At 57.1% G+C, this 12143-nt stretch overlaps 1 protein-coding gene across 2 annotated transcripts in view; it reads right to left on the bottom strand.

The window, feature by feature from the left end:
- Positions 1–12143, bottom strand: part of RFX2 (regulatory factor X2) — a 94452-nt gene that overhangs the window by 11165 nt on the left and 71144 nt on the right. For both annotated transcript variants that reach the window (XM_045776699.2, XM_045776701.2), the window contains 5 exons: positions 6445–6626; positions 4337–4456; positions 1750–1865; positions 758–876; positions 236–348 (listed from right to left, as the gene is read on the bottom strand). In XM_045776699.2, coding sequence (XP_045632655.2) covers positions 236–348; positions 758–876; positions 1750–1865; positions 4337–4456; positions 6445–6626 — 650 coding nt within the window. The remainder of the gene's footprint in view (positions 1–235; positions 349–757; positions 877–1749; positions 1866–4336; positions 4457–6444; positions 6627–12143) is intronic.

Here is a 12143-nt window from a genome sequence, read left to right as displayed (position 1 = left end):
CGCGGGGTTCCCCCTGCAGTCCCTGTGCTGAAGCGAGGGAACGGGCAACACACTAGAGTGTGGAAACCACACACACACACAGAGGGGCTCAGAGAGCGATTCCTGGAAAGGGGACCCATTGTCTGTGGGTCACAGTGTGGGGGGCCGCAGCCTGCAGGGTAGCCCTGGGGTCCTGGGAAATGAGCCAGTGCGGCTCTGTGGCCCCTGGGCGCAGGGGCGGGGCGAGGGCAGTGACCTGGCAGGTAGAGAAGCAGGGCCGTCACCCGAGGAGGCTTTCGAGTTCCAGAAGGAAAGCCACAACTTCTCAATGTAGTGAAACTGGAGGTTCACCACGACGTCTAAAGTTGCCTGCGAATAAACACAGCCCGTCGACCTCAACGGATGTGCGTGTTAAGAACTGTGCCTATCACGTGTTGTCGGGACATGCCAAGTGGGCAGCTGTGAGAGCTACTGCAGTGGGGTCCCTTGAAATCCAGACAGAGACCCCAAGGGGGGACGGATGTGCCACGGTTTAGTGAGTGGAGATTCCATCTACTTGGCTAGAGGAAGCAGGGGGCTGCTCCCGCCTCCTCCGCGTCACCCAGGGACACCTGCTGACGTCTGAGAGTTTGGCGGTTCTGGTGACGTGTAAGGCCGACTGCCTCACCGGGGGGAGGATCGCGCTGCTCTCCACCCCGGCTCTGGGGCGGGGGGGGGGGGGGCCCGGCCCAGGCTCAGGCTCAGGGTCTCCCTGGGCGGGGCGGGGGAGGGTGGTCACCTCGCAGTGCCGCCGGTAGACCAGCTGCAGGGCCTTGACGTCGTGTAGTGTGATGCTCTCCTGCAGCAGGACGCTGCCCAGGTCGGGCGCTGGGAACTCCGGGAAGACATGTGAGACATCTGGGAGGAAAACGGGGTCACCAGAGCTGCAGAAGGGCTCCATGCAGGAGGCCCATGTGCTGGGGGATTAGGGTAAGGGTTAGGGTTGCCAGTGACTGCTCCACAGCCCCGGGTCTCACAACTTTTAAGCTTTGGTTTTCTCAGGGACAACACTGTCTCTCCCAGCGACAGTAAATACGCTGACACAGATGAGCACTGAGCCCAGGGCCTGGCACTCAGCAGACGCTCCCATCACCCTGGCGTGGGGGCTTCCCAGGGCAGTGAATCTGGGGAGGGGGCTGGCCGTGGCTGCCCCTAGCTACTTCCCTGAAGGGTTCTGTCTGGGCTCCCAAAACACACTAAAAATAGACAAAGGTCACTGATGTCTTCGGTGTGTGTGTATGGACGCTGACCACAGCAAGCCTCCCTGGGCACGGCCCATGACGCTCTCCCGGGCGGCCGTGGTGCCAGCAGGGGAGGGGCTCTCCCAGGGAAGGGCCAGACAGCCGTGTGTCGGGCCACCAGGAGGGGAGAGCCAGCATCCTAAACGCTCCAGGGAAGCAAGGAAGAAAACCGAGGAGGGCAGCCAAGTCCTGAGGCAACAGCTTTTAAAATACATCTAGACTTCTTTCCAACGGGCATTTCACTTTCTTTACTTTTTTTCCTGATGGTCACTTTACATATTCATTTGGGGGCATCTGCTGACTATTCTAAAATCTTGGGGATGCCATAAGGGTTGATCTAGAACATTCCTACGTAAAGAGGTCTCATACGAGCCAACTGTTTAAAGCACCCCCGTAGATCCCGCTGGTGCTGAGACCCGCGAGCACCGAAGAGCCGAGTGGACACCGGAGCTTTCCCGGGAGCCCTGCGCACAGGCCGGGGGGCACTCACCTATGTACTGCTGGTGGTGCTGGCTCTGTGCGGCCATGGCCTGCTCTGGGGTGCTGTGCAGGCTGCCGTGCGAGCCACTGTCCCCAAGGCTGTCTGTCTTCTGGGCTGGCCGGTACCTGGGCAGGGGACATGGTGCCACCATGAGGCCCCAGCTGTACCCCCCGAAGGGGCTCAAGGAGCAGAGAGCTGAGGAGGATTCAGTTTGGGGTGCGTGCGTGTGTGTGTGTGTGTGTGTGTATGGGTGTGTGTAATGTTTAAAAACTTGTGGTAAAATACACACAACATGAAATTCACTACCGTAACCGTCTCTAAGCGCACAGCCCTGCGGCACAAAGCACACACACTGTCATGCAGCCACCCCCACCCTCCGTCTCCAGAACGTTCCGTCTCCCCACACGGAGACTCTGTCCAGGAAGCACGGACTCCCCACCCCCTGCCCCAGCCCTGGCTCCCACCATCTCCTCTCTGTCTGTGTGGACAGGACTCCTCTGGGGACCTCCTGGGGGTGGGGTCCTGTGGGATGTGTCCTTCTGGGTCTGGCTGCTCTCACTGAGCACAGTGTCCTCAGGGTCCCTCCATGTCGTGGCAGGTGTCAGGGTCACTTCTGTTCTAAGGCTGAATAACATTCCCTTGTCTGGATGGACGCACACACTTGCTTACCCATTCACCCGCTGATGGGTATTCGTGGTTGCTTGTGGGGCCGTGTGTATCTTCCCCCCCCCCCAATACTTCTCCCTTAGAAGATAAGTGAACTTCTTTATATAGAATCACAAATATCTTACTATTATGTGGTCTCAAAGGAAATTCTGGGACGTTCATTTTGCCTTGAGCCAGAAAGCAGTGGCCAGCCTGTGCTGGCAGCAGACGGGAAACGTTCACGGAGCGGGGCTCCCCAGCGCGGTGTCCTGAGCCCAGCGGACGGCTGTGATGTGGTGCTGGCGTGTGCGGGGAAGAGCAGGGGGACCCAACTCCAGCGGGGAGCGCCTTTCCTGGTGGAAAGTGGGGCCCGGCTTCCCGTGAGGATGGAGAAAAGCCTCTCAGACGCGTGTGGACTGCCTGACTCGAGGGGGTGGTGGTTCCCAGTGTAAATGGCACGAGCCTGTCTCCATGAGGACAGCTGCTCCTGAGGTAATACTCTGCCTGGTGTCGTGATTCACGGGTGTTTGCAGGAGCCCCAACCAAACAGCAACAAGACGCTACAGAGTCCATGTCTGTGGACAAGCAGCTGCAGGATGGACTGCTGGTTCCACTCGTATCTGTTGGCTGCTGGAGAATGTTCTGGAGACTCTCTTCCGTGACCTCCAACTCCCACGATTGGACATGTGGTTTGGAGACACTGGGCTGGCCTTAGGGCCCGATAAAGTGGGTTTTTAGCCACACATGGATGGGCCAAGTTATGAAGGTGCCACGTGGAACTGTCTGGACTCTGGAGAGGAGCCAGGGACAGAGGGAAGCAGGGAAGGAGCGGAGACTGCAGGACTGCCAGGAAGGTGACGTTGGAGTGGGGCCCTGCAAATCCCAGGGTCCTGCAAATCCCAGCTGCGGAGGGCCAGTGCTGTTCCTTGTTTTGTGAATAAAGTTTTATTGGCACACAGCCATGCCCATTGGTCTCTGTATCACCCGTGCTGGCTTTCATGCTGCAATGGCAGGGCTCGACAGTCTTGACAGAGTGTCTGGCCTGCAGAGCCTAAGATATTTGCTCTCTGGCCCTTTACAGAAAGGTTTGCTGACCCCTGCCTTAAAAGATGAGTCGGTGTGGGATGGATAGAGAAGAGAACATTCCAGCAAACAACCAGGCCTTGCCAGCCATTGGATCAAAATGTCAGGAAGAAGCAGCCACTTAAGTATATAAGCTGCTTTCTCCAGGCTTCTTGGGTTATTTTCAGTGTTCTCTCTTTTTTTCCCCCTATAGTTGAAAATTAAAGAGCTAGGATTCCAGCTCTATGATATTCTGGAAAAGGCAAAACTACGGAGACAGTGGAAGGGTCGGTGGCTGCCAGAGGTCGAGGGGAGGGAAAGATGAACAGGCGGGGCACAGAGCCTTTTCAGGGTGATCCGTAACGCTGGACACGTGTCGTGCTACATCCGTACAAACCCGTTTGAATGGAGCGCCAAGAGTGACCCCCAGTGTCAAGTATGGACTTGAGGTGATAATGATGTGTCGATGTAGCTCTGCCAGTTGTAACAAACACACAGCTCTGGTGCCACGCTGATGGCGGGGAGGCTGTGCCTGTGAGCACACCAGGCATATGGAAACTGCACTTTTTGCCCAATTTTGCTGGGAACCTAAAACTGTTCTAAAAATAATGTCTATTTTTTTTTTTAAAAAAGAGAAAGATCTGAAGGCTCTGCTAGCTGGATGAGGCTGCCTCCCCAGCCTCCTGTGCCTTGGCTCTCCCAGGACGTTGGAGACAGAGGTTAAAATGAATCTATTTTTTCCACCACAGTCTGGGTAGTCCCCTCCTCCCCATGTATTTAACGTTTGAGAAACACTTTTCTGTATGTTCTCCCAAGTGACACTCAGACCCAACCCTTGCCTTGGGCAGGAAAGTCGGTCCTCAGACTGGCTTTGGGCCAGGTCACCCACCTTGGCTTCTGATGCATGGGCTGTTGTCGCATGGCCATATACTGGGTGTCCTCCTGCAGCCGGTTCAAGGGCGAGTCTGGTTTCAGACGGATCCCATAGTAATGATACTTGGAGTTGCCCCTAGAAACCAAGCATCTCAGGGTCAGCTCTCTTTGCAGACGTTCTTGAATGACAGACAAGTGCTCTGTCTTAGCCCTTCATTCTGGGTGCTCAGGGTCAGTGTTCCCTGGGCCATGGTGGGGAACGTTCATGGGCTATTTCATGATCACAGTGGTTCAGGAAATTCTATACTTGGCATCCCTCTCAGAGACTTCCCCACTTTCGTTTTAGTATTATAAAGGGTCTGAGAAGTCCTGCAGTGGGAAAAGTGATCCAGCTTTGTTTGAGCTGGCATGGCCTCACCATCATCATCATCACCATCATCACCATCACCACCATCACCATCACCATCACCATCACCGTCATTATCACCATCATCTTCACCATCACCACCATCACCATCTTCCCACCACCATCATCATCACCATCTTCACTATCACCATCACCAGCATCACTGTCATCACTATCCCACCATCACCATCATTATCACCATCTTCACCATCAGCACCACCACCATCTTCCCACCACCATCATCATCACCATCTTCACTATCACCATCACCAGCATCACTGTCATCACTATCCCACCATCACCATCATTATCACCATCTTCACCATCAGCACCACCACCATCTTCCCACCACCATCATCATCACCATCTTCACTATCACCATCACCAGCATCACTGTCATCACTATCCCACCATCACCATCATTATCACCATCTTCACCATCAGCACCACCACCATCTTCCCACCACCATCATCACCATCTTCACTATCACCATCACCAGCATCACTGTCATCACTATCCCACCATCACCATCATTATCACCATCTTCACCATCAGCACCACCACCATCTTCCCACCACCATCATCACCATCTTCACTATCACCATCACCAGCATCACTGTCATCACTATCCCACCATCACCATCACCACCATCAGCATTATTATCATCACCGCCCGCCCCCAATCATCACCAGATCCCCCGATGATCTGGAAAATGGCACTGTTTGGGAAACACTACCGTAGCTTACTATGGGAGAAATGAATGATCAAAAGGCTTTAGACAATTTGGTTAAGAACACAGGTCGGAAGGGCTCCTCAGGAGAGAGGCATGGAAGGACAGACATGTATCTGGCAATAGGGACAAGTGGGTGGAGCATGGGTACCTTCTAGATGAGGTAGGAGCTTGGCTGGTGCCAGGAGGAGGGAAAGCGTGGGGGAGAAAAGCCCTAATCCCGAGGCCAGCATCTGGGACACTCTGACGGTGGAGGCCATGCATGAGCCTTCTGGAGAGGCCCCCCAAAGGCACTGGTGGCTGTGTCCCCAGAGACCAGAGGCTCCCTCTCCTCCCCTGTCCTTCCCGCCTCTATCCATTGATGCTCTGTAAGAATGTTCTCTGTAAAGGATCAGAAGGTGGTAGAGAACATTCTCTTGGCCCAACACCAGCTTCGGAGGGTGTGTGAGTGACCCCACCCCCATGTGTGACTTCACAGACAGCAGCCATGCAAGAAATGGCCTTCTGTGTGCTCTAGGCCGCCCACTTTGAATACAGTATGGCTGCTGTTTTCTGGTGGGAGGAGTGTTCACTTCCTGCCTGGGATAAGTCTGTGGCAAGTGACAGTCCCTGGTTCCGCAGGGCCAAGGGCTGGCGGTGGTGGATTGGTCCAGGCAGAGCAGAAAGCACCAAGAAATCATAAATCCAACTCTACTTGATAATCCGGAGGCTGCTTTTTAAGAAAATCTGTTATTATGGAAAATTTTAAACAAAGAGAGACTGATGAAGCAAAGCCCATGTTCCTTGTCACCAGGAGAGAGATGGCCTACGGCCAACACCTTGGGCCGGTCAGGCCCGTGCTGCCGCCAGTTCAGAACAACTCCAAGTTCACCCAGAGGCGTGTGGGTGGAAGGAGAAAGACCACGTTCTCCAAAAGCTCAATATCTGTATAGAGGACGCAGGAGGACAGGTGGGTGTGGGGCTACCGGGCACCCCCGTGTACCCACCTGGTGCCCAGCCGTCGTGTCCGCAAGCCCATGAACACGGAGCGGATCAGCTTCCCGAAGGAGGCGGCATTCACAGGGTCCAGCTTGTGCTCCTGGCAGTGCCGAAGGTAATGGTTGTAGAGAGAGCTTCTGGGGAGACTCACGCCTTCTGCGGTTTCGTAGTTATCCAACAGCCACTGGAGCTGGATGAAGAAAGACAGGCTCGCGCTCAACAGGATCCCCCAAAATGCTGAAACGCTAACGTGGGCTCATTAGGAGAAGCACATGCTTTCTCTCCATTGACATGATGAGGAAATTCATTGCCACTGTCACTGATTTGGATTTGAGGGATTCTGGGCACATGAATTAACAGCTTCTCTCCACTCCTGTATTTATTCCTTCAATGTTCAGCCTGGTTTTCAGATTCCTTGACTTAATTTACAAAAACCCGCAAGTGATTGAGACCTCTTGGGTGTGTCTTCCTAATCATTTTGGCACCATGTCTCCTCAACTTACAGGAATGTCAAGACGAGGAGGACTGAAGAAAGCTCCGCAGACCCATCCGCATGGCCCCCGGCATTAAACAGGGTGACGTGGGCCTTTAGAGCTTGTCCACCTCCTGATGCCTTGTGATTGACGGACAAATCGTTCGTCTAAGGATTAAGATGGCCGGGGCTTGGCCACCTGTCTCATCGCTGGTCACTGAATATGAAAGTCCTGGTTGAATTCTTGCCCTATTGCTTGTGCTACCATCTTTGGCCCCAACCAGGAATTCTGCACCCTGGGGCAGTCAGATTCTCCTAGAACAGGCGGGGAAGGAAGGGAGGAGTGGAAGGTGGAATTCCCAGACACTCCTTCCTCCTGCCCGTCCTCTTAGCAGCTCTCAGACCCGACGCGGCGCTGCTTCCCTGAGGTAGGGTACGTGCGCTGCCTGAGAGGTCTGTGTCCCCACGGCTGGTGGGGTGACCGAGCGGCCCGAAAACCATACACTCTAGAATTTGTGGGGTATTTTCTCTCAGGAACAATTTCTTTTTCTTTCTGAAACAACAACAACAACAACACAAAACGAAAAACAGGACGACGGACAGAGGCGGACTGACCTAGCCTCAGGTCCCGGACCTAGAGAGAGATTGTAAGCGGAAACGGGACACAGTACCGAAGAGCTTCCAAGCCAGGTTCTGTGCCCAGGCCGCTGCCCCCAGAGCTCAGCATCGGGTCAGAAGGGCAGGAGCCATCCCCACAGACAGTGAAGCCCCCACACCAGGCAGCGACGCAGAGGAGGCCCCCCCCCGCCCCCCCCCCCCCCCGAGCACAGTGTGTCTGTTCCCTGATCAAGGGAGGTCAGATGGGTGAGTGCGAAAGCCCTGGACCGTGCTGGGGATTTGGAGATAGGCGGGGGCTGTGTGCACGGGCCCCAGGCCTGAGGCAGGATCCTGTGTGGGAAGGTTTAGGGGGGCAGGCGGTCTAAGGCATGGCCCCTGCCTGGAGCTGTGAGGGGCTCCCAGCCCTCTGCGCCCCAGGTGTGGGGGACCCAGCACGTTGCACACCCGTCTGCACCCTTCTAGACCCGAAGTGAGCGTCTGCCCAGGGAGAGCTCAGCCCCAGCTGGCCCCAGGCCATAGTGGCCCTGCCTAGACCCAGCACGCTGGCTGGGGGGTCTGCTGGAGTCTCCCCTTCAAAAGACAGTTTTACTGTGGAAAGGTTCTAACAGGCACAGTGGTAGAGAGAGCAGTGGGACCGACTCCTGCTTCTAGCCGTCAGCTCGGGGCGAGTTTATTTCATCCCTAAGCCCCACCCGCCGCCTCCTGCCTGACTCGGGCTATTTTCAAACGAACGCCTGACGTCCCTTCATCGCACCCCTGGGCCTCCCGGCTCCAGTGCAGCCGAGTGAGAGGTGGGTGGTGGGGCCCGGCGGGGGCAAGGAAAGGTTCAGAGGCAGAGGTGGGCACGGCTGGATGTGCGGGGGATGAAGGAGGGGCACAGGTCAAAGGTCCAGGCGAAGGGACACGTGGGGGACCGACAGAGGAGAGGGTCCTGTAACAGAAGGACACACCTTGGGCAGCAGGAAGGGCTGGGGCCGTGGGCTCTGCTGTGGAGTGGAGGTCGGCTGACTGCTGGGCCGGGGCTCAGGGCAGAGGTTGGGAGCAGGTCTGTTAACGTGGCCCCACGGCTGAGGACGGGGTCGGGGGGATGCACAGAGAGGGCGTTCACACACGCAGGCCGAGGAGGAAGAGTGGCCTGAGGCCTCGCATTAAGGCCCAATAGATTTTGCTGCCCTGACGCCCAGGGAAAGCCAGGAGAGGCTCCCTCCTCATGCAGCTTCTGCAGAGAAGTCTCTGCAGGGAGGGACCGGTGCGGCTCCTGCTTCTCCCTGAGTCGCAGGGGTGAACCAGGGCCGCCCCACCATCGTCACTAGGAGGCCAGCCTCCCGCAGCGCCTGCTCCCTGTGCACCCCGTGTGGTGGCCCTGTGCCCTCCTGCCCCGGGGCTGTGGGGCTGCGGGGCTGCCAGAGAGTTGGCCCGTCACCCGCCCAGGGTCCCAGTGTAGGGTAACCCCAGGTGGTCTCCTCCCGGCCTCACCAACTGAGGGGCAGTCAGGACAGGGAAGGCGAGATGGCACAGAGCAACAGGGCAGAGGGCGGCTGCAGGCCCCGGCAGAGGCCCAGGGAACAGGACGGCGCCCAGGAAAGACACCTCACCCCCTTCACTCGACCATTTGGGAAGAGAACCTCCTGTCGCCTCACTCGATATTTAGTTTTCCAACCCTCCCTCAATGTGCTTTTTCTGCCACCCTTTACTCTCCAAAGTTTCGCTCGGGCCCAGGGCTCGGGCCCTCGAGAGCCACGTCCTTGGTCCTCCCTGATCCCTGACCTCTCTCCCCTTGCTGCCGTAAGCTGAATCTTAGCTGTGACGTCAGCATGGCACTGCCCCCTGACCCTCGGGGTACACCTTCCTCCCCTCCCTGAGCGCCGCTGCCCGCCTGGGCTCTGGGAGGCTGCGGGATGGTAGGACTGGGGCATCTGGAAGGGGCAGGGGTGAGCATAGCCCCATTGGCGCCAGGAAGCTGCCCCCCAGCCACAAGGCATGGGGGTAACTAGGTTCCCCGGCTGCCGTCCTCTCTTATTTTCAGTTTGAGATCCAGGTGAGGAAGGGCTGGTATTTGAGGAGGTCCTGTGAGCCCCGAGGTTTTCTTCCGAGAACTTTCCCCCTCCAGAGCTGGCAGGTGCATTTTATCTATTTATTGTTCATCTCCCCCACTGGTATGAGAACCTCAGGCAGGTAGAGATGTAACAGGGTCTGCCCACGTTTGCCCCCCCAGGAGGTGCAACAGACCAAGAGAAGGGGTCCTGAAGCACTAAGGGGCCCCCCGCATGCGGGATGCCAACAGTCAGGGTGCAGAAGCTGCAGCCTTTGTCCCTCTGCCCCCTGGGGAGCACAGAGCGCCGAGTCTTAGGGAATTCTCCGGGAGTGGGAGAGGAACATGGACTTTTGGGCGAGAAGGGTGAGGTCAGATTCTGCAGGTGGTGGGCTGGAGGAGGCCCTCGACAGGACCAGCTCACATGTATGAGGAAGTGTTTGGGAAGAATGATCGCTTTGGCTTATCACCATCCCCCAGCCCCATGTTGTTGGAATGAAAAATGGACCTCTTTACTTGGGTAGTTGTCAATGTTGGCATTGACATCAATGACGCATGGTTATCTTGACAACAAGTTCTTCCCAAGCAGAAGTAACTCCAGAGAGAGCTGACCCCTCTAGCAGCCCCCAGAACAATCAGTTACACCTTTTCTCCCTTTTGCACAGAGGGAAAGCTGATTCAAGTGACCAATGGGTTAAGTCATGATGGAGCTGAGGGAGGGAGCCATGGGGAAGCATTCTAGGCAGAGCGAACAGCCTGTGCAAAGGCCCTGGGGCAGCAACGGGCCTGGCGTGTTGGAGGAATGTGAGGGGGCCTGTGTGTCGGGAGCAGACAGAAGGGGGAGGGGAGAAGGGGACGGGGCAGGTCAGGCAGGGCCCCGGAGGATGTTTTGGTGATGCTGGCTTCTAGTAGGAGTGATGGGTGACCTAGAGGCTTCTGAACAGAGCGGTGACCCATTGACTACGTGGTGGCTGCGACACTCCATGGGAGAGATGGTGGGGGTGGTGGTGGTGCCCCCTGGGAAACGGCCTTTCCTGCTGGGAGCCAGGGTGGGGTCAGCAAGGCGGTGAGGGGGCTTCAGGAAAGAAACCAGCCGTCTGACCAAGACAAGTGCTAGAAGCATTTGCCACGATAATTTGGAGCCATTTCTGGACAAGGCACCCATCCCATGAGGCTGCCGATCGATGCTAGCCGAGCCCCAGCCCCATGGCATGCTCTGTCATCACACGGGCCTGCGATCCTATGCCAACTGAAGACCAAGCGATCTTTGGCAATTTGTGGTCCTCAATGAAAAAAAAAGTCATAGACTCTAAATACAACTAATCTATAAGAGGTCCTCCTCCCAGGGTTGGGAACTAATAGGAGTTTATTATACAGACCACGCTGCCCCCATGTGACAATGACTGTGAACGAGTGGGGGGTGTTGTTCTGTGCAGGGATCTGGGGGACGCCTGAGGAGCAGCCCGGGGAGGAGCCCAGGCCCCTCCCCTGCTCAAGATGGGGGACCTCGACTGAAGTCCCCCAGGCCAGGCACCAAGGTGGCTGCATCCCAATGTGGGCTGCGGTGGGGGAAGGCACGTTTTTATTCTCAGGACAAGCGCTTCGCTGCCTTCCCCACAAACAGCTGTCCCTGGTTTTCATGCCACCAAATCTGCCACTCCCCGTCTTTGAGACCGCTCGAGGCCCATTTCCTCCTGTGGGGGTTTCCTCCTGTGGAAAGTTCCTTCCACCCGCAGACCCCCTGGGTCTCACTCAGCCCCTTGAGGGCAGCTTGGGAGGTTTCCGGTGACCCCGACACTGGCCGGGTCTGGAAGGCACTGTCGCCTCCCGGGCTCGGGGCATCTGGCTAGCCGGCCCACCCCGTGCTGGCGTGTCGTCGGGAAGCAAACACACTCCGCAGAGCACGGGTACCGGCCCCAGGGGAAAACCTCCACGGCTCACTTCTGCGCACACTTAGCTGTGACCTGGGCGCGCTTTCTCACGCCTGCTTGGCTACTGCCGCGCGTGCCCAGCTCCCTGGTGTGAGTTCTCCTCGTTCCTTCTGCTCCCTGTGTTCAGCACAGCTCCGGTGGGTGGGGAGGCTGCCACCTGGGCTCTCAGAAGCGTCGCTGGGAGGCAACTAGGAAAACGGGTCCGTGGGGCACAGCCCCCAGCCCGGCTCGTCTGCGCCAGGGCTGGGCTGGCAACGGAGCCGGGACTCGGCAGCGTCGTCTGGCACTAGAGCTCACTCAGCGGCAGGCGGCCAGGGTGACAAGCATCGTGAGCGAGCGTGGCTGGCCGCCACAGGGACACGGGGCCCCACCTCGGGGCCGGGACCCATTCTCTCCCTCTCCCTCCTGGCTCTCACATTGGCTGGACAAGCTCCAAGTGGCTTTCACCCCGGTGTGTGGGGTCGACTCTTCGGAAAGATCTTATTTCTCTTCTCTGATGCTAAGCCACCAAGCCCAGACCCTGCTGCTCACAGCTCCACGACACACGACACACGGCCAGGGAGAAACGGACGCCGGGAGCCTTTGCAGCTCGGAAACCGAATCAGCAGGGAAGCAGTCAAAGGAGTCTCCTTCCAAAGGAAACGTGTTAGAAGC

The sequence above is a fragment of the Ursus americanus genome, chromosome 14 (genome assembly GCF_024610735.1).
Source record: "Ursus americanus isolate L20-20 chromosome 14, mUrsAme1.1.p, whole genome shotgun sequence".
Taxonomy (NCBI): domain Eukaryota; kingdom Metazoa; phylum Chordata; class Mammalia; order Carnivora; family Ursidae; genus Ursus; species Ursus americanus.
The sequence above is the reverse complement of the archived record's forward strand: the minus strand, read 5'-3'. Positions and strand labels throughout refer to the sequence as shown.